Consider the following 24,069-nt stretch of genomic DNA (forward strand, 5'->3'; position numbering starts at 1 on the left):
TTAAAAGCAGCAAGGGAAAAACAACAAATAACACACAAGGGAATTCCCATAAGGATAACAGCTGATCTTTCAATAGAAACTCTTCAAGCCAGGAGGGAATGGCAAGACATACTTAAAATGATGAAAGAAAATAACCTACAGCCCAGACTATTGTACCCAGCAAGGATTTCATTCAAGTATGAAGGAGAAATCAAAAGCTTCTCAGACAAGCAAAAGCTGAGAGAATTCTGCACCACCAAACCAGCTCTCCAACAAATACTAAAGGATATTCTCTAGACAGGAAACACAAAAATGGTGTATAAATTCAAACCCCAAACAATAAAGTAAATGGCAACGGGATCATACTTATCAGTAATTACCTTAAACGTAAATGGGTTGAATGCCCCAACCAAAAGACAAAGACTGGCTGAATGGACACAAAAACAAGACCCCTACATATGTTGTCTACAGGAGACCCACCTCAAAACAGGGGACACATACAGACTGAAAGTGAAGGGCTGGAAAAAGATTTTCCATGCAAATAGGGACCAAAAGAAAGCAGGAGTAGCAATACTCATATCAGATAAAATAGACTTTAAAACAAAGGCTGTGAAAAGAGACAAAGAAGGTCACTACATAATGATCAAAGGATCAATCCAAGAAGAAGATATAACAATTATAAATATATATGCACCCAACACGGGAGCACCGCAGTATGTAAGACAAATGCTAACAAGTATGAAAGGAGAAATTAACAATAACACAATAATAGTGGGAGACTTTAACACCCCACTCACACCTATGGATAGATCAACTAAACAGAAAATTAACAAGGAAACACAAACTTTAAACGATACAATAGACCAGTTAGACCTAATTGATATCTATAGGACATTTCATCCCAAAACAATGAATTTCACCTTTTTCTCAAGCGCACATGGAACCTTCTCCAGGATAGATCACATCCTGGGCCATAAAGCTAGCCTTCGTAAATTCAAAAAAATAGAAATCATTCCAAGCATCTTTTCTGACCGCAACGCAGTAAGATTAGATCTCAATTACAGGAGAAAAACTATTAAAAATTCCAACATATGGAGGATGAACAACACCCTGCTGAATAACCAACAAATCACAGAAGAAATCAAAAAAGAAATCAAAATTTGCATAGAAACAATGAAAATGAAAACACAACAACCCAAAACCTGTGGGACACAGTAAAAGCAGTCCTAAGGGGAAAGTTCATAGCAATACAGGCACACCTCAAGAAACAAGAAAAAAGTCAAATAAATAACCTAACTCTACACCTAAAGCAACTAGAAAAGGAAGAAATGAAGAACCCCAGGGTTAGTAGAAGGAAAGAAATCTTAAAAATTAGAGCAGAAATAAATGCAAAAGAAACAAAAGAGACCATAGCAAAAATCAACAAAGCCAAAAGCTGGTTCTTTGAAAGGATAAAGAAAATTGACAAACCATTAGCCAGACTCATCAAGAAACAAAGGGAGAAAAATCAAATCAATAAAATTAGAAACGAAAATGGAGAGATCACAACAGACAACACAGAAATACAAAGGATCATAAGAGACTACTATCAACAATTATATGCCAATAAAATGGACAACGTGGAAGAAATGGACAAATTCTTAGAAAAGTACAACTTTCCAAAACTCGACCAGGAAGAAATAGAAAACCTTAACAGACCCATCACAAGCACGGAAATTGAAACTGTAATCAAAAATCTTCCAGCAAACAAAAGCCCAGGTCCAGACGGCTTCACAGCTGAATTCTACCAAAAATTTAGAGAAGAGCTAACACCTATCCTGCTCAAACTCTTCCAGAAAATTGCAGAGGAAGGTAAACTTCCAAACTCATTCTATGAGGCCACCATCACCCTAATACCAAAACCTGACAAAGATCCCACAAAAAAAGAAAACTACAGGCCAATATCACTGATGAACTAGATGCAAAAATCCTAAACAAAATTCTAGCAATCAGAATCCAACAACACATTAAAAAGATCATACACCATGACCAAGTGGGCTTTATCCCAGGGATGCAAGGATTCTTCAATATCCGCAAATCAATCAATGTAATATACCACATTAACAAATTGAAAAACAAAAACCATATGATTATCTCAATAGATGCAGAGAAAGCCTTTGACAAAATTCAACACCCATTTATGATAAAAACTCTCCAGAAAGCAGGAATAGAAAGAACATACCTCAACATAATAAAAGCTATATATGACAAACCCACAGCAAACATTATCCTCAATGGTGAAAAATTGAAAGCATTTCCTCTAAAGTCAGGAACAAGACAAGGGTGCCCACTTTCACCATTACTATTCAACATAGTTTTGGAAGTTTTGGCCACAGCAATCAGAGCAGAAAAAGAAATAAAAGGAATCCAAATTGGAAAAGAAGAAGTAAAACTCTCACTATTTGCAGATGACATGATCCTCTACATAGAAAACCCTAAAGACTCCACCAGAAAATTACTAGAACTAATCAATGATTATAGTAAAGTTGCAGGATATAAAATCAACACACAGAAATCCCTTGCATTCCTATACACTAATAATGAGAAAACAGAAAGAGAAATTAAGGAAACAATTCCATTCACCATTGCAACGGAAAGAATAAAATACTTAGGAATATATCTACCTAAAGAAACTAAAGACCTATATATAGAAAACTATAAAACACTGGTGAAAGAAATCAAAGAGGACACTAATAGATGGAGAGATACACCATGTTCATGGATTGGAAGAATCAATATAGTGAAAATGAGTATACTACCCAAAGCAATTTATAGATTCAATGCAATCCCTATCAAGCTACCAACAGTATTCTTCACAGAGCTAGAACAAATAATTTCACAATTTGTATGGAAATACAAAAAACCTCGAATAGCCAAAGCGATCTTGAGAAAGAAAAATGGAACTGGAGGAATCAACCTACCTGACTTCAGGCTCTACTACAAAGCCACAGTTATCAAGACACTATGGTACTGGCACAAAGACAGAAATATAGATCAATGGAACAAAATAGAAAGCCCAGAGATAAATCCACGCACATATGGACACCTTATCTTTGACAAAGGAGGCAAGAATATACAATGGATTAAAGACAATCTCTTTAACAAGTGGTGCTGGGAAATCTGGTCAACCACTTGTAAAAGAATGAAAGTAGAACACTTTCTAACACCATATACAAAAATAAACTCAAAATGGATTAAAGATCTCAACGTAAGACCAGAAACTATAAAATTCCTGGAGGAGAACATAGGCAAAACACTCTCTGACATACATCACAGTAGGATGTTCTATGACCCACCTCCCAGAATATCGGAAATAAAAGCAAAAATAAACAAATGGGACCTAATTAAACTTAAAAGCTTCTGCACATCAAAGGAAACTATTAGCAAGGTGAAAAGACAGCCTTCAGAATGGGAGAAAATAATAGCAAATGAAGCAACCGACAAACAACTAATCTCAAAAATATACAAGCAACTCCTACAGCTCAACTCCAAAAAAATAAATGACCCAATCAAAAAATGGGCCAAAGAACTAAATAGACATTTCTCCAAAGAAGACATACAGATGGCTAACAAACACATGAAAAGATGCTCAACATCACTCATTATCAGAGAAATGCAAATCAAAACCACTATGAGGTACCATTTCACACCAGTCAGAATGGCTGCGATCCAAAAGTCTACAAATAATAAATGCTGGAGAGGGTGTGGAGAAAAGGGAACCCTCTTACACTGTTGGTGGGAATGCGAACTAGTACAGCCACTATGGAGAACAGTGTGGAGATTCCTTAAAAAACTGGAAATAGAACTGCCTTATGATCCAGCAATCCCACTGCTGGGCATACACACTGAGGAAACCAGAAGGGAAAGAGACACGTGTACCCCAATGTTCATCGCAGCACTGTTTATAATAGCCAGGACATGGAAGCAACCTAGATGTCCATCAGCAGATGAATGGATAAGAAAGCTATGGTACATATACACAATGGAGTATTACTCAGCCATTAAAAAGAATACATTTGAATCAGTTCTAATGAGGTGGATGAAACTGGAGCCTATTATACAGAGTGAAGTAAGCCAGAAGGAAAAACACCAATACAGTATACTAACGCATATATATGGAATTTAGAAAGATCGTAACGATAACCCTGTATATGAGACAGCAAAAGAGACACTGATGTATAGAACAGTCTTATGGACTCTGTGGGAGAGGGAGAGGGTGGGAAGATTTGGGAGAATGGCATTGAAACATGTAAAATATCATGTATGAAACGAGATGCCAGTCCAGGTTCAATGCACGATACTGGATGCTTGGGGCTGGTGCAGTGGGACGACCCAGAGGGATGGTATGGGGAGGGAGGAAGGAGGAGGGTTCAGGATGGGGAACACATGTATACCTGTGGTGGATTCATTTTGATATTTGGCAAAACTAATACAATTATGTAAAGTTTAAAAATAAAATAAAATTAATTAAAAAAAATAAAAATAAAAAATAAAGATATAGCCCATAAACTGGACTTCATCAAAATGAAAACTTTTTGCTATGCAAAAAGCATCATCAAGAAAATGAAAATGCAAGTCATAGACTGGAAAAGAAAAATTCACCACACATATACTAAACAAAGGGCTTATATTCAAAATATATAAGAACCCCTTATAATTTAATAATAAAGAATAAAAATGTGAAAATGATCTTCAGAAATACCTCACAGAAGAAATATAAATGACCAATGCACACATCAAAAGATGCTCAACATCACATTTGCAAGTCACAGAGTCTGCAAAGGATTTGTTTGCAAACTATATAAAGACCTCTCAAACTCACCAATAAGAAAAAACAAACAAATTTTAAAATACGTGAAAGAGATGAACAGACACATGGATTGCAAATAAGTACATGAAAACGTACTTATTGTTACTAGCATTAGGGAAATTCAAATTAAAACCATGACGAGATACCACTACACATCTGTATGAACGGCTGAAATAATAAGAGTTAAAATGTCAAGTGCTGCTGAGGATTTAGAGCAATTGCAACTACTGAAGCCCACGTGCTCTAGAGCCCATGCTCTACAGCAAGGAAGCCACGACAATGAAATAGGCCCATGCACCACAACTAGAGAATAGTCCCCGTTTGCTAGAACTACAGAAAAATCCATGCACCAATGAAGATCCAGCACGGCCAAAAATAAATTATTTTTTAAAAAGGGTTTTTTAAAAAAAAGAATGACATTGTAAAGCAATTATCTTCCAAATTAAAAATATTTTTTTTAATTTAATGAAAACAAATAGACACACAATACAGAGAATCAACAAAGTCAAAGGCTGATTGGTTGTAAAAACTAATAAATTCACAACAAGATTAAGAAAAAATGGAAATATAAACAATTGATATCAGGATGGGAAAAGGATTACTACATAATTAATAATATATACAGATAACCTCCAGAGATTATAAAGATTTTTATGTCAAAAATATTGAAGACTTAGAGGGAATGAACAAATTCCTAGAAAAACAAATTTTTTTTAACTTACCAAAACTGACACAAAAAGAAACAGAGATCTGATTAGTCCTATAACTATTAAATAAATTAAATCTTCAAAATAATCTTTTAGGTCAAGGGGCTTCACTTGTGAATTGTTAAACTTCTCTGCAATATAGAAAAAGTATATTCTCCTACTCAACTGATGAGTGGATAATAATTTGTCGTACATCCATAAAACAAAATACTACTCAGCAATATAAAGGAACAAACTAATACATGAACAGCCTAAATATATCTCAAAAGCATTATACTAAGTGAAAGAATCCAGATACAAAAGACTGTATACTTATTTAGTAAGATCTCACACAGTTAAATAAGTAAATATTTAAAAGAATTTTTAAAGGCTATATACTGTATGACTCCACTTATGTGATATTGAAAAAAGGTAAAACTTTTCAGTCTGACAAGGACTAGCAGAAGTGGGATAAGGATACTGCACACAGAGAATGAGGAAATTTTTTAAGGTGATGGATACTGTATATTCTGATTATGATTAGAGTTACAGGACTATATGAGTCAAAGCTCATAAACTTTGACTATAAGTTTATACTTATATGACTATTTATGAATCAAAGCTCATAAAACTATATATCTTACTGCATGTAAATCATATCTCAGTAAATATATATGACTTAAAGAAAAACCTGATATAGAAATAAAAGTATACGAAAACTTCCAGAAACAGTATCAGTGGTAAATATTTTAAGCAGACATTGCTTTGATAGTTTCAGAAGCACACATCCTGTGATAAAATACCAATATAACTCCTCTGAGCTTAAGTTAAGCCATAAAAATTTTTCAAATTAACTTTGCAGCAGCAAACTTACTGGACCTAACACTACTGATTGATAGATAAAATCTAACCATTTTCAATTAGAGTAAATAATCTAATAGCTACCTATCAGTTCAAGCAACTGTATATGTATTTATATAAAAGCACTATTTTTGTCTAGACAGCTTTGAACAGTGAAAACATATTTTTTCTTCTCTTATTTTTCACCTTTTTTGTGGATTTTGGGTGGATTTAATTTCCAAGTAATCACAACAATGGAGAAGGAAGCGGCCAACCCACTCCAGTATTCTTAGCATGCTATAGTCCATGGGGTGGCAAAGAGTCAGACACGATTTAGTGACTAAACAACAAACAACAGTCACAATATAAGTTTTACCTCTCATTTATTCCAAATCTATCACTTCAAAATCGGACACCTACCAGTTTCTTTTTCTAATGTAGAATGCTCTCCTTTATCTTTCTCAAGAAAAAGCAGCTAAGACTGCAACATGGCAACCAAATTGATTTTCATGGTCTACTTCCAAGTGGCCTGTCACAGGCTGGCATATTCACAGGGGCCAAAGGCTGCTGTTTCAAAACCTCCTCTTGGAGTTCAGAAAGAATTAAAACAGCAGCACTCATTGTTGTGTTAGCGATCATCACATACATACTAGTTTTTATAAAGTGTCTATACCCACAAGATCCAACCTCTGAGGCTCATCCCAATCTTCCTATAGTTAGACACTATCTCAGAACCTAAGGACCATATCCTGAGCACTAAATGAAAAGTATTAACCCCAAACACCATCTGCAGTCTTTCTTTTATTATATACTTCCAATGCCTTGAAATCTAAGATAGGTTAAACATGGATGGAGTGCATACAACTTACTCTGCTTCAGTGGAAAATTGTACCCCATAACTACATCTATCCAAAGAGATTATTCCTATCACCTGTCTACACATATTCTATTTACTAGGATATTAAAAACATTTAAACCAACCATCTTAAAACTGACCTAGATATCCATATTAAAATATAAAAAAAATCTTCATGTAGAAATCTTCTCTGCTTGTGCTGACCGAGACTTAACAATATGATAGCCACATAGTATTATGGTGTATTCCAACCTATTCTATTTTGAAGATTCCATTCCAATGATCACTAGACTGGGAAGAAAGTCTATGAGAAATGGATAAACTAGATCCTTTTTTTAAAAAAAAAAATATTGAACAGATTGCTTCTATTCAGATTAGCATCCTTCAAATCTGAGACACCCAAGGTGCTTTACAATGAGGTATAAATTAGAAGCATAATGAGTAATTATAAGCAACAGCTTAGCTTTTAGGGGAACTGCCTGTTTACTTAGAAAAGACTTGGCTGGCAGTCCAAGTTTATTCCCTCTACATCCCTCTAACAATAGTGTAGAATATTTAGCTTACAAAGCTATACATAACTAACTAAAGGCAAACACCAAGGCCTTCAGTAAAAGTTCCTTATGGAATGGTATATTTAACTCTAGTAGTTTGCTCTAGTAGTTTACATGGTTAATATACTAATCAGCAGAGTAGGTGATACCAATTAAGATCCTGAAATAAATTAGACTAGGCAAGAAGAGTCATCAATGAGGACTGGAATTTTAATCAGTATTTAAAATATAAATCCTAGAAGTGACATTCAGTTTTTTAGATGACTGATGCTAAATGATATTGATTGCAGCATGATTGATAACAAAGTACAGAAAAGGACAGAGGAAGTTCTGCGGACTTCTTTAAAAATGTAGTTGAGAGGCTTTGATGGAAGTCACATATGTTTATGTGTGTGCACATGCACACTTAAACCAGGCATGGAGTGGTAGGGGGAAAAGTTGGTTATTTTCTTAATAACAAAAATTCAATTTTATCATTTTTACATACTTAAAGCTAGATTTTATAACCCAGAAACAACTTCTAAAACCATTTATTTATACATTCTACAAATATTTCAGTACTTGTTATAATCCAAGTAAATATAAATGCAATAAATAAGATATATATAATCTGGCAATTACAAAATTTTATAGTTACAAAGGTCTCTGTTCAGATTAGGTATAGATACTGTGGGTGCTAACTGCATATCTATTTAGCACCTCATGAGAGGCAAGAAATACTTTATAAAGGATGTGATCCCTAAAATGAGACAAAAAGATCATTGGAATGGACAACATTAAAGAAAGAGTTTTTAAGGCTGAGGGAATATTTCTTTAAAAAGACACAAAGGTAAGAAAAAAGAATGATAGTTGAAAAACTGGTAATCACAGGAATCAATAGTTAAATTCATATTATTAATAAAAAATAAAATAACTACGATTTAGTAAAACCTTAATACATAGATAGTCTCTTACACACAATGCTTCTAATATTTACAGCTTTTCAACTATCATTACCCCAATTTTGGGCTTCCCACGTGTGCAATGGTAAAGAATCTGCTTGCCAGTGCAGGAGTTGCAGGTTCGATCCCTGGGTTGGGACAATCCCCTGGAGAAGGGAATGGCAACCCACTCCAGTATTCTTGCCTGAGAAATCCCATGGACAGAGGAACCTGGCAGGCTACAGTCCATGGGGTCACAAAGAGTTAGACATAACTGAGCACAGCACAGCATAGTCGTTTTACAGAAGAAATTTAAAAGTTAAAGAGAATAACTTGTCTTGTTAGGAAAAAAATTTTAAATGATTTGAGATGACCAAAAAAGATGACTGGGTGTTTTGTCGAGGGTGCCTTTTCAAGTTACCACCACCTTTCTGTGTCCCATATCTGAAGTATTTTTAAATTCCACAAATTACAGATAGTTGATAACAATGCAAATTACTATTTTCCATAGATACTCAAATGATTTGTCCAGTGGAGTTAAAACTGGTTTCCCTCCTCATGTGGAAAAAGGCAGTTTAGAATCAATCAAGCAAGATCATGTCAGGCAAGCTTGTTCTCTGGATTTTCCTTTGAGTTCTTTGTAACAACTTTTGGGGTTCCCTTATTAGCTAACGAGTTAAACAACAGCTTTGGCATGGGTTTATGTATATGTTTATGAATCATGATATAAACTTAAAAAAAAAATCCTTTAATAGATCCAAAGAAAAATAAGTCAGAATTTGAAGGTTTGTGTGGATTCTACATAGTTGCAAAGACAAAGTTCCTTCCATCACACACAACTCATTACTTCTCTCCTTTTAATCTTGAATGTTAAAGATTTTTGTAATACCTCTTGTAAAGGGTCTCACCAATTTATATTCCATGTGATAAAACATATTAAAAAGTACAGCTTGAGGCTACTTTCACTTTTACCAATTCTTCACATAATTATAATTCCTCAGCTTCTAATGGAATGAAAAAGGAAAATATGTATCTCCTCTCATTCCAAGGCTTTTCACAGCCAAACCACCACAAAAAACAAAGACTGAGCTTACAATTCATGGCATTTAATGCTCTATCAGGTATAATTCATGTCAAATTCCACTGGACAAACTCTGAGATAATTAAAGTGTACTAATATGATGAATAAGAGAAAGGTGGTGACCTGGGGGAGAACTTATGAAACCAATGTCTCCTGCTCTTGTTGATTATTCTTTTTGTTATGATGGATTTCCTTTCTCGATCTCACCTTTTTGAAAAATTAGACTGTTCCTGTTGAACAAAACTATTCAATAATACCTGGTGACAAATATTCAAATCCACATAACAGAAGTTAGGTGGTAAATTTCACTGTCATATAAAATACTCTTAAAAACATAATGAGCCACTGTTATGGCATTCATTCAGTTCATAAGTAAATTGTAAAAGCTTTAAAAAGGAAGAAAAATCCAGCCACACACTTTAAAGATGTTATTTGTTTATCTGTTTAACAAAACTGACAGTACGAAGCTTCTTTTGCATGTTACAATGACATGTGTTAAAGGTATATTTCCTTCGAACCATTTACCCTTCGCCACTGGTGAAAGGCAACAAGATCTCTTTACAAAGTCTCGTCTTTTTCAATAAATTTTGCATGAAAACATGTTATCCTGGCACAAAGTTGCCTGCTGTCACATCCGAAGTGTGATAAATGTTTAATGAAAACAACACCACACAGCTTGGTGTCAGACAACAGCTATCACACAGCCCTCCTTTGATCCAAACAGACACTTAAAAGGAGTTCTAAGCACACTCTGCACCACAGAACTCTATAACCTATATGCAAATAGGGGTAAATTAGCATAAATGACTTCCTGCTGCATAAAGAAATAAGAGGTAAAGAAAAATATGACAGCCTCTAAGAGTATGTAACTGCTGTCAAACTCAAGTCCAGCATTCCCAAACCACTTCCAACATCTTCTGCCAAACACTAGGTAGGAAAAACCTCATCAACAGGAATTTAACACATGAAATTCTACAACTGAAGATAGGAATATTGCTAAGTTCAAAGCCATATCTTTAACACAGAGTATGACTACTACTTGATACTAAACTTCTAAAACTAATTCTAACACTTTTTAATTATCAATACCCACATTTTATAGAAGAATAAATTAAAGTTCACAGAAAATAAATTGTCTTGTAGGGGAAAAAATTGTGGAAGATTTAAAACGAGCATTAATTCTAATTTCTGCAATTTAACTTTCCCAGAATCTAAACCCTTTAGCATACTTTTTTTTTTTAAGATGTACTATTCATAAAGGCTGGGCTTCCCTTATGGCTCAGCTGGTAAAGAATCTGCCTCCAATGCAGGAGACCTGGGTTCAATCCCTGGGTTGGGAAGATCTCGTGGAGAAGGGAAAGGGTACCCAATCCAGTATTCTGGCCTGGAGAATTCCATGGACTGTACAGTCCATGGGGTCACAAAGAGTTGATGTCACTGAGTGACTTTCACTTTCATTCATAATGGCTACATGTTCAAAAGTAGCAATTCCCATGAACAAAAAGTATATGCTGCCTCTGTTGATATACTTTCTGTGTTTTTAGTATATAAAAATATACCTAAAATAATTTTAATACAAGCAATATAACTTCTAATTACATTGCACAGTCAACTCTTCAGTGGAAGATTTTACATATAGGCCATGGGCTATAACCAAAGCCTAACTTCACTGCTATCCCTGTGACTTCTAGATATATTTTCAAAGAGACTTAAAGAACACAATTGATTTAGTGGGAGTCACATTTAAGAAATTATATTTAAATACATCCATCTCACATTACCCACCAAAAAGCACTGCTGCAGTGCATTCTGTATATCCAGAGGGAAAGTCTTACCTCTCTTAAAAGTAGAAAGCTTCAGAAAGTTATACAAAGGAAAAAGTTATCAACTCAAGTGTTTGGGAAAACTATTCCAGAAGTTCTTGATGGGCACATTTCTGAGAAGAGCATTTATCTACTGAAAAGCTAATGAGGGAATAGAAAAAGTGAAAAGCTTTCACAGTAGTGTCTCATAAAGGAAAATACATTAGGTTCCTGATGAATCCTAAAGTTATTCAAATTAAGAAAGCATTGTACTAGGCAATAAATGGTTTAAACCAAATTTTCTCAGCTAGTGATTTAAAATCATGATTGAAAATAAACTAAAATCAATGGCGATGGCACCCCACTCCAGTACCCTTGCCTGGAAAATCCCATGGATGGAGGAGCCTGGTAGGCTGCAGTCCATGGGATCGCAAAGAGTCGGACACAACTGAGTGACTTCACTTTCACTTTTCACTTTGATACACTGGAGAAGGAAATGGCAACCCACTTCAGTGTTCTTGCCTGGAGAATTCCAGGGATGGGGGAGACTGGTGGGCTGCCATCTATGAGGTCGCACAGAGTCGGACACAACTGAAGCGACTTAGCTGCAGCAGTAGCAGCATTCAAAATCTACTCTTAAGGATGGCAGTATGATATAAAATCAATAGTGGTATGTCACTGGAAGTATTGACATTTATTAACAACTAATTTTCAAAGAAGTCTATAAAGATGTTTTATAGTGGTTGACTATACTTTTCCCTAGGAGAAGGCAATGGCAACCCACTCCAGTACTCTTGCCTGGAAAATCCCATGGGCGGAGGAGCCTGGTAGGCTGCAGTCCATGGGGTCGCTAAGAGTCAGACACGACTGAGTGACTTCACTTTTCACTTTCATGCACTGGAGAAGGAAATGGTAACCCACTCCAGTGTTCTTGCCTGGAGAATCCCAGGGATGGGGGAGCCTGGTGGGCTGCTGTCTCTGGGGTCGCACAGAGTCGGACATGACTGAAGCGACTTAGCAGCAGCATACTTTTCCCTGGTGGCTCAGACAGTAAAGAATCCACCTGCAATACATGAGACCTGGGTTCAATCCCTGGGATGGGAAGATCCCCTGGAGGAAGGCATAGCAACCCACTCCACTATTCTTGCCTGGAGAATCCCCATTGACAGAGGAGCCCAGCGGGCTGTAGTCAATGGGGTTGCAAAGAGTCAAACGCGATTGTACAACTAAGCACGTACTTTTTGGAGGTTGAATAAAGTGTTTCTAGAAAAGGCTCAAATGGGATATACAATTTAAGTCAGAAGACTTAAATGGGATATACAATGTTCACATCATCAAACCAAGTTATAACTATAATATGCCATGGAAAGTTTCATATTTCTAATTTTTGACTCTCAATAAAAGTTTGCTTAACAAAATGGTATTGTTAGGTGTTCAATTTCAATTTAATAACTCTATTATTACTAAAATTTATTTTCATATTGCAAAGACATGTCCTCATAAAAGAAATATAATCATCTAATGATACAATAAATATTTGTTCTAAAAAATTTTGGGGGGGGGAACTTATATAAACAAATAAAATCTGCATCAATATTTTAAAAATTAAATATTCCTAGAAATCAAGTTTTAAAAATATAAAACATTAAAAATTAAAGTCATGAAACTTTCTTGATAAAATCTAAGACAAGGCTTGGTTAGTGTCTTTCCTGTATTAATTTTTTACTCACTGTTGTAAAGAAAGGCACCTTTTAATCCCTACAAACACCTGATATCCTCCTAGTTTATATTAGGTCTCCGTTCTTCAGCAAATTAATAAAATGAAAAGATCAATTTATGATATTATAAGATAAATCCTAATAAAAACCATTAAAATTCCCCAGAAATTTCCAGAACTTGTACTCAACTAGCTGCTATTTTCAAAAGGTTTTTCAGAATTTTCCTATTATTTTTTCCAATTTATAAAATACTCCTTTACCCATTATTGTACTTACTCTCCTTTGCTTTCTACTTCATAAATGTCCACTTTATGTCCTACCAATATTTGTAAATATTTGTATTCTCAAACTGGTTTGATGAAAACAAAGATTGTTATGCATAAAGAAGCAGAATCACATGAGCTGTTATTTTCTCTTATATGAGGAAGCATGTAGGGTTATTTAGTACAAGCTAAAATCCTTGTTCCTGAGTTATACAATCACAATGAGCTGATACATAAGTCCTAATTCAATCATTTGTGAATCTTTTTTCCTTTCTCTCCACCTACACATGTTCCTTAAATCAAATTTCAAAGATCCAATGAAACCATCACAAAAATACATTTAATTAAGGCCTAAAAATTTTTGTGGTTTTATTAATATAATGAAAAATAACTTCAAATAAACAGATGAAATGCTAATGTGGGAAAGTACAGAAGAAAGGCAGAAAAGGAATTAATCTTTTACTAATAACAGATATCCAACCCAATCAGAGAAAAATAAGGCACAGAAGATTCTTTCAGTTTTCTTTCAGCTACTTCCTACGAAAGTTTAAGCAACAGCATATCACTTGAACTCAAACACTACAGATCATCATCAATAACTATGGGTTGTGTGCTATTAAGAGTGAGGATACTATTGTCAGTGAAACTGAATTAGAAGTCTAGCTCTGCCATTTATTTACAAGTCCTATGATCACAAGTCTTCATCTGTATAAAAGGGATAATAAAAGCACATATTTCATTAGGTTATTATGAAAATTAAATGAGACACTATATGTCTAGCAAAACTTCTGACACTTAGAAAATATATTTAAAATGTTAGATGCTTATTATAATATCCACAGTAAGTAAAGCATTTTGTTCATGTAGACCTCATCATAAAATTACTTGAATTTCACTGGCTTCTCACTGCCTGTAGAATTAACTCTAATATCCTTAATATAACATGTAAAGTGAAAGTGAAAGCTGCACAGTCGTGGACTTATTGTGACCCCATGGACTGTAGCCTACCAGATTCCTCTGTCCATGAATTCTCCAGGGAAGAATACTGGATTGGGTAGCCTGTTCCCTTCTCCAGGGATCTTCCCAACCCAGGGATCAAACCCAGGTCTCCCACATTGCAGGTGGATTCTTTATCGTCTGAGCCACCAGGGAAGCCCAAGAATATTGGAGTCAGTAGCCTATCCCTTCTCCAGCAGATGTTCCCAGCCCAGGAATCAAACCAGGGTCTCCTGCGTTGCAGGTGGATACTTTACCAGCTGAGCTACCAGGGGAGCTCCACAACATATAACCTCTCATCATTATTACTCTTCTATAAACCAACCCCATTAGACTTCAGTTCTTCAAGTATGCCATACCCACTTTGCCTTCCTCCAAGTATCAATATTTCCACATGAAGTTCATTTTGCATACAACATTCTATGCCATTTTCTCCTTCCTTCAAATAATAAAAATCTCATCTTCAAGAGCCCATCCTAACATGCTGACTAATCTAGGTTGACTAGTTTAATGTTCATGAAAATACCTTGCAACTAGAATATGTCAAGACTGAAGATGAAACCCAGTGTGCTGAGACTGGCCTGTTGGAAAAATAAAAAGGGTCCAGGTCTGCTTACCTCCAAACTGTTGGTTATATTAGCAATAAATATACTTATTGTTTAAGCCAGAGATTGACAAACTACAGCCCTTGGGCAAATCTAGCCAGCTGCCCATTTTAAAAAATAAAGTTTTGTTGGAATTTAGCTATGCCATTCATTTAGTATTATCTATGGCTGCTTTCATGTTAAAAGAGCAGAGTTTAGTAGTTGCAACAGAGACATAAGGCCCAGGAAGCCTAAGTTATTTACTATCTAGCTCTGCAAAAAAGCTTCCTGCCTTTGGTTTAAGCTACATTTAGTTAGGTTTTGTTACTCGTAGCCAGAAGTATCCTAACCCACACGAGTTAGTTTCCTTTTGAAACATTCATCTGATTTCACTGCAATAATTTATATATCTTCCTTTCTATATATGCTTATTTTGCCACCTGCATGAAATCTCTCAGTAGGATTGGGCAGCCATTATGTACCGATTACTTAACATACACATGACAAATAGAAGGCATTCAAATATTGTTGATAGAACAAGTGAACAAATGAATGAGTCAGTGTATCTGATCCATAACCAATAAATATTTATTAACAAATATGTACATTAGGTATTCTGAGTGAGACAAGAGACCATACAACAGCATGCTCTGCCCTAAATGGTTTAAAAATCAGGTTTACAGACTTCCCTGGTGGTCCAGCAGTTCAGACTCTGCATTTCTAATGCAGGGGGCATGAATTCAATCCCTACTCAGGGAACTAAGATCCCACACACAGCACACTGCAGCCAAAACACGAATAAAATAAAATAAAATTGTCTATTTAAAAGAGAAAGAAAAATCAGGTTTAGGAAATAAACATGAAAGCTGTAGAAAACAAATATGTAAGTTATTTCTGAAGCAAAACAGGGGGCATTGTCACATGTAAGTACTACCATACTAAATGTATATATCAATGATAGCCCCACTAAATCCTGATTTTAGATCATACCAAAGGGTATGAATTTGTGTGTACTTAGCACTAACTAGAAGGAAGGGCACACTGACATAATACCACCCTGTCCTATGGGCCACTAAAACCATGAAGGTGACTGAATCAGGCTATTCACTGCTTTCTGGCATCCATACTCAGGGCCCTTCAACTGACACCTCATGTTTTGACCCTGTTCATTACCTTTGTTGAGATTTAAGAAATAATGACAAATACGATATTATTATCTTATAAACCTGTCATCCAGGAATGAGTCCCTTGAACACAACAAGCTCTGAGTGATCAAAGAATCTAACCTGTACAGCTGGCCCTTCAAGATTACTGTCACCATATGAGACCCTTTCCTGAAACTACCCAACCTCCTTATTTATTTATGCTCTTGCTTCTCTTACCTTTAAAATGCCCCATATAATACTTTATGTAATATCAACTTTATTCTAAAAATGTAAAACTTGGTGAGGTAGAAAGCAAAGATTTAATGACCAGTAAAAATCATAGTCACATCACATAATCATAGTCACGTAATATCTAAAGCATAAACCAAAATGAGGAGGGGAAAAAAGGAACAAGGGGCAAGGCATTTCCTTGACTGACATAATTTATTTGTCCTCTTAGTCCATATTTCCAGTCTTAGAAACTTACTCTACACACTCTCTTCTAATCTATCATTCTTCTGACTTTTACCCCTTATCAATGTATTTCCCCCATACCCTCTCTGATCCTTATTTCTTTCCAGCTCTGGCTAAGTTAGCCTCCCTATCTTTAAAGCCAGATATCCAACCCTATCTCCTCTAATATTCAACAATCCTTAAAACTAGAAAAGATAGAACTCAGGATTTTATAGGGCAGTGACTGCTCAATGTGCATTAATGGCTGCAGGGTGATCAGGGAAAAGAAAGTCACATAATAATGTAACACGTTCCCAAAATCCACTACAAATGGATCATTTCAAAGAATACATAAAAGCCAATAATCCAGGCAGTTTTATATAGGATCACTGTAAATCTGGATAAAAATAAGCATACAGACAACTGTGAAAAAGAAAGGGATGGGAAGAGTTCCATATCCTTCAATAAACTTAATTCTTTACAGAATCAAGATCTCAAGGAATCATATCGAAGATCTTGGTAAGCTCTTCAATTTAACACTGAAAAGTGACACACTAAAAGACAAAATACTTGTACTGAAGTATTAAAGTGAACATATATAGGGTGTTGAAAGAATGACAAAAGAGCACAAATTCTAAGATGCTCTACTTCACAGAATAAAAGACCCCAATGTCATTTTGGAAAAACAAATAAGAAGCTATAATTTAAGCTAATAAAGATTTCGTTTCATTTTAACATCTTCTAATTAAACAAACAGTTTTGGGTGGACTTCAATATCCAAAAATTCAAACAAAACATTCAAACATCCAAACAAAATTAGAACAACTGTTTTAATGAAAACAATTCCAGAAAAAATAAACTCTGGGTCTCATATGCACATACACTCACCTAACACACACATATATCTTTATATTAATGAAGTCCTCATTCTACATTGAAAGAAGTCTTAGCCAATAGTAAATCATGTAGTTCCCTCCCTTATTGTTTTTATTTTTCCCTAAGAGTTTTACAATAAGCTAATATACATCTTCAATAGTAAGTAATCTTCAAATTTTAAGTATCATATTCATGATGAGGAAAATGGAACTTCTCTAACAAATTATGTAAATTTTCCTTTACTGACATAATAAGTTTTGACAGTACAATTTATTTCTAAGATTTATTTTATAAATATTAAATGAAAACAGGAATAGAAAGGAAGTACAGTAAAAATTTGAGATAAGTATTTTAACTTATCTTTTCTTCTTTTTCCATTACATTCTCCTCTCTTTTCCATCTAAGAAAGACATCAGAAGATGAAAATACATTTGATTGCTGCTATGGAATCACTGAGTCACCATTGCTTTAGATTCACTTCAACTTACCCACGTTTGATGTTGTGTAATTCCTTGTCCTTGCCTTTATCCTTTTCCTTTTCTCTTTTCTCCTTATCTCTGCCTTTACGTCGTTCTCTATCCCGAGACCGACTACGTGTTCTTCTGTGACTTGACCTTTCACTGCTTCGACTATGGGAACGTGGCCGAGGTCTTGATCGGGACCTATGGTAAGTAGATTTCATTAAATACATTGAGAATATAATTTGTATTATGAAATAAAATTTTTTTAACTGTCTGAAAGAAAAGGATTTAGTTTTAATTAAGGATTCAGTTAACTGTGTGAAGTGAGCATCTAAAGATGATTCTTTATGAATAAGCATATGTGAGGGAAACATAGGGTGCCAACTTTACAAAAATATAAGGTTTAGTCAAAGAGTGTTTGTTCAGGTGTTCACAGGACCCTGTTGGCATAATGGATACAAATCCGCCTGCCAACATAAGGGTATGTGTTTGACCCCTGGTCCAGGAAGACCCCACAAGCCTTAGAACAACTGAGACTGTGCACTACAACTACTGAGCCCACACTTTAGAGTCCATGAGCCGCAGCTACTGAGCCTGCCCACCTAAAGCCCATGCTCTGCAACAAAAGAAGCCACTGCAATGACAAGTCTGTGTACCACAGCTAGACAGCAACCTCAGCTCTCTGCAACTAAAGAAGAGCCCACACACAACAATGAAGACCCAGTGCAGCCAGTAAATAAATAAATAAATAGAAAAAAACAAAAGTGAGCCAGCCTTGTAGTACTACAACCAGCTTTTTAAAAAGTGTTTGTTTAGTCAAAAAAGTCTTAAAGTTCAAATCAAGTCTTCAATGCTGAAATCTCTTCAACATAAAATAACAAATCTAAATGGATCTATTCTAATCCCCAAGAATTAGGATCTTCCCCATCCCTACGAACTCTGCTTCTATTAATATATTGATTCAACATAATTTCCTGTATTAGTTACACTAAAACTATTCTTCTATATAATCCAGCTTTTCTTTCATTAAATGGAGGACAATATTAGGTCGGATATATTATATGCCTTTAAAAAGTAAATATTTTTAAATCTGCCCTATAGTACTGACAAAAAAGTCTCTAACAGATTGATGATCCTACAGACATTATAAAAAACTGTCTGAAGTCACTGAACAGTGACTGAAAGAAGGCAATGACCTATAAAAGGGAAAAAATCTTACTATTTAAACATGTTGCTGATTTATTTAACATATTTCAAACAATTAGGTTATGGACCAAAAATAATGAGCAATGACAATACTTGGAAAAAAGAAACAACAATAAAAATGATTGTTATTTTATGAGTTCATTTTCTGAGGACAGGCCTAAGTCTGTGCCATGCAGAACAGCTAAAACTCCAACAGAGAACTTTAAAATTTATGGTCTAAAAAACTAGAACAAAGACCCAGGAAAATCATCACCAATTGAAAATTAAAGGGGAATCTTGGAAAAAGAGTCAGGAGAGCTAAAAATTGTAGCTGTAAATGCTATTCAGACCTCTGGCTGAACCTTCACTTAGATCATGCAGGAGGGGCAGACTCCAAACAGCTAAGGAAGAAAGAACTGAACTAAATTTTTAACTGCCCATAGAGAGACTAAATCATCTAATACACATTAATGAATTCATTTAATTTTCTGCTTTAAAAAAAGGTAAACAAAAAAGGTTATATTCTTCAGAGGAATATAATAGAGTCCATAATATTCAAAACATGACATTCATCGTGTCCATGATAAAATTCAAAATTACTAGATATACAATGAACATGAGAAATATAACAAAAGATGAGATGAGATGAGTCAGATATTGAATTAGCAGGCAAGGATTTTAAAGTAGTAGGTATAACTATGTTTGTCCTGAATATAAAGCTAAGAAATTTTAGAAGAAAAATAAGAAAGTAAAAAAATTCTGTAACTGAAACAATACAATATATGAAATTAACATTATACTAAAAGAGACCAGAAACAGGCTGGTAGCAACAGAGGGAGAAAAAAGCTCTGTGTATTTGAAAATAAATAAATTGAAATTATCCAATCTGAAGAACTAAGAGGAAAAAAGATTGTTAAATGAAAAGAAAAACAGATCTTCTGTAATCTCTGTGACAATATTCAAATGTATAACATGTTTATTTAAACTCAGAAGTAGAGAAGTAGAGAAAATAATGAGATAGAAATCAATGTTTTTTTAAAGTGGTGGCTAAAATTTCCCCAGATTCAGTGAATAAAAAATTTACAGGGACTTCCCTGGTGGTTCAGTGGTTGAGAATCCACCCCTGTAATGCAGAGGATGTGGGTTCAATCCCTGATGAGAGAACTGAGATCCCACATGCCTTGGAGCAACTGAGTCCTTTAACCACAACTAAAGAGCCCATGTGCCACAATGAAAGATTCTGTGTGATGCAACGAAGATCCTACCTGCCACAACTAAGATGCAGCCAAATAAATAAAATATTTTTTTAACTTACAGTCAAGAAGTTTAATGAACTCCAGAATAAATGTGAAGACCATGACTAGTAATACCATAGTAAAGCTCATGAAAACTAAAGATAAAGCAAAATCTTGAAAATAGAGAAAAACTGACACATTACATACAAGAGAACAATACATGAATTATCACTGGCTTCTCACAGAAACAATTAAGATCAGAAGACGTGGAACAAAATTCTTAACGTGGTGAAGGGGGTGGGGGAAACCAAACTGGGATTTTATACCCAGCAAAAATACCCCTCAAAAAATAAAAGTAAATCAAAGGCATTTTTGAGATAAAGGAAAAGTAAATCATAATCATCAACAGTTAATAATGTACATTACAGTCTGTATTCAAGAGATTTCTTCAGGCTAAACAGAATTATAAATGGTGGAAACTTGGGCCTTTAGAAAGGAAATAAAGGCCACTAGAAATGGTAAATCTAAGGGTAAATTAAAAAAGTACTTCCCTTAATTTAGTTAAAATACATATGTACTTAAAGTAAAACAGTGTTTTACTATAGGGTTTATAATTAAAGTAGATATAATGCATGTAATCTCTAAAGAATAAATAATGGGGCAGGTAAATGAACATATACAGTTAGAAAGTTTTTACATTTCACATGAACAGTGAAATATTAACTCTAAGTACACTGAAATGGTAAGGGTATATATGTAATCCTTACATTGACCATTTATAGGAGAAAAAAAAAGGAGGAGGAAGAGGAACAAAATACAAAGAAGTAAAGCTAAAAACCCAAACGATGAACCAAAAGAGATTTCTTTAAAAATATTCATTAACCCAAAAGGAGGCTGAAAAGGCTCCCATGTCTTTCCATAAGACTTTCAAGATTAAGCAATTCCTGACCAAAAAACAAAAGCAGAGTTGTTCCATTCTCCAATAGATTCGGATGAAAACAAGTAATAAATCAAGTATAACTCCAAGATGAGACACTGGAGAAGAATCAAGCTGGGTCTATATGAAATCACACAAGAGATGGCACAAAGTCGCTTACATCCTACCATATCACTCTGAAAGTGTCACTACCAACTGGACAGTCGGATGAGTCTTATTGGGAAAATGATTTTTCTCTGTTTCTATAGTTTTGCACTAGCAGGTTGGTTTGGTAAAAAATACCTTTTGCTTGAGAAGGGAAAAAAAGCCAGAGTTTGCCCAAATAAATTAAAAAGCAACACAAAACTATAAACTATCAACAAGATAATGTACTTTTTTCCATTAAAACATTTTTTTTTATTTTATATTCAGTTCAGTTCAGTCACTCAGTCATGTCCGACCCTTTGCTACCCCATGAATCGCAGCACGCCAGGCCTCCCTGTCCATCACCAACTCCCGGAGTTCACTCAGACTCACGTCCATCGAGTTGGTGATGCCATCCAGCCATCTCATCCTCTGTCGTCCCCTTCTCCTCCTGCCCCCAATCCCTCCCAGCATCAGTCTTTTCCAGTGAGTCAACTCTTCGCATGAGGTGGCCAAAGGTCTGGAGTTTCAGCTTTAGCATCATTCCTTCCAAAGAAATCCCAGGGCTGATCTCCTTCAGAATGGACTGCTTGGATCTCCTTGCAGTCCAAGGGACTCTCAAGAGTCTTCTCCAACACCACAGTTCAAAAGCATCAATTCTTCAGCGCTCAGCCTTCTTCACAGTCCAACTCTCACATTAGAGAATAGTTAATTAACAATGTTGTGTTAGTTTCAGGTGTACAGCAAAGTGATTCAGTTATACATATACATGTATTTTTTTTTTCAAATGTTTTTCCCATTTAGGTTATCACAGAATATTGTGTAGAGTTCCCTGTGCTATACAATAAGTCCTTGATGATTAAGATATGCACTAAATATAGATAAATCATGTAAACACAGAACAGCTGGAATGAATACATTAATATCAAATAAACTAAACTATCACCCTAGACACTAAGAAACTAACTTATCACCCCAATTAAAAAATGGATACTTCATGATGATCAAATGGTCGATTCATAAGTATAAATCATACAAAATATGTTTATCTGACCACAGCAGAATTAAGTCAGAATTCAGTAACAATGTCTAGGGAAAAAATAAAAAGTGTAGAAATGAAATAATACACTTCTAAATAAATCATGGGTCAAGTAAGAAATCACAAAAAAAAAGAAAATATTTTGAACTGAAAGACATTAAAAATATAGCATTTTAGAATCTGTGCGATGAAACTAAACCAAGGTTTAGAGGGAAATTTATAGCTTTAAATGTTTACATTAGAAAAGAAAAGTCTAAAATCAATTACTTAAGGTTCCATCTTAAGAAGCTAGACTAAGAAGAGAAAAGTAAACTCAGAGTAGGGAGAAAAAGGAAACATTAAAAAGCAAAAATCAATGGAACAGAAAGCAATAAAGAAAATTAACAAAACCAAACTCTGGTTTCCCAAGAATATCAACAGATTTGGTAAATCCCTAGCTACACTAATCAAACAAATAAGAAACGAGAAAACACAAATCATCAAAGAGATTTAAAAAAAAGACTGTTGATAAAGAGATCACATGAACTAGTCTGGGGTACTCAGGACATATATAGGGCTTGAAGAAAACTATATGAGTTTCACTGGTAGTAAGTTCTGTTCTTTTTCATCCCTAACTGGTTCATTCAGTGAGTAAAGAGCAATACTGCATCATGAGATCACACACTTTTTTTAAAAAGTGATTTTGAGAAGCGACAATATTTATTGCCAGCAATAAAGAATCCGTCTGTCAATGCAAGAGATGCAGGTTCAATCCCTGGGTTGGGAAGATCTTCTAAAGAAGGAAATGGCACTCCTCTCCAGTATTCCAGCCTGGGAAATCTCACGCACAGAGGAGCCTGGAGGGCTACAGTCTGTGGGGTCACAAAAGAGTCAGACACAACTTAGCAACTAAACAAACAACAAAACAAAACAATATTTATTGCTAGGAATGTCAATATGGGTTTATTATCCTAATTTACAAAAGGTAAATTTGCAGGATTTTCTCTTTGACTACTTTCTCTCTTAATTTTGACACACTCCTCTTCCACATAAAATTTTAATTTAGCAACAATTTAACTCTAATACTTTGGCCACCTGATGTGAAGAACTGACTCATTTGAAAAGACCCTGATGCTGGGAAAGATTGAAGCCAGGAGGAGAAGGGGTCGACAGAGGATGAGATGGTTGGATGGCATCACCGACCCGATGGACATGAGTTTGAGTAAGCTCCCGGAGTTGGTGATGGACGGGGAGGCCTGGTGTGCTGCAGTCCATGGGGTTGCAAAGAGTCAGGCACGACTGAGCGACTGAACTGAACTGAACTGCCCTACAGACACTTATGTATTCATTTCTAGTTAAATATTTTATTATATGTGGATATATAAAATTTTTAACAGATAATTCTAAAATCTTTGAATAATATTCAGTCAGACTTTAAAGTTTTTGGATGAAAAGAAAGCAATAATAATAAAAAAGGGGGAGACCTTTTTTGTGATAACCATGGCCATTAC

General features: G+C 35.0%; 1 protein-coding gene and 1 pseudogene across 1 annotated transcript in view; one reads left to right on the top strand and one right to left on the bottom strand.

Annotated features, from left to right (window-relative positions):
- Positions 1 to 24,069, bottom strand: part of RSRC1 (arginine and serine rich coiled-coil 1) — a 448,839-nt gene that overhangs the window by 320,806 nt on the left and 103,964 nt on the right. The window contains exon 4 of the mRNA XM_070767993.1: positions 18,088 to 18,261. Within this exon, the coding sequence (XP_070624094.1) occupies positions 18,088 to 18,261 (174 nt within the window). The remainder of the gene's footprint in view (positions 1 to 18,087; positions 18,262 to 24,069) is intronic.
- Positions 21,389 to 21,597, top strand: LOC109561952 (putative ribosomal protein eL39-like 5; annotated as a pseudogene).

Source organism: Bos indicus, chromosome 1, assembly GCF_029378745.1.
Source record: "Bos indicus isolate NIAB-ARS_2022 breed Sahiwal x Tharparkar chromosome 1, NIAB-ARS_B.indTharparkar_mat_pri_1.0, whole genome shotgun sequence".
In the NCBI taxonomy this organism is placed as follows: Eukaryota; Metazoa; Chordata; class Mammalia; order Artiodactyla; family Bovidae; genus Bos; species Bos indicus.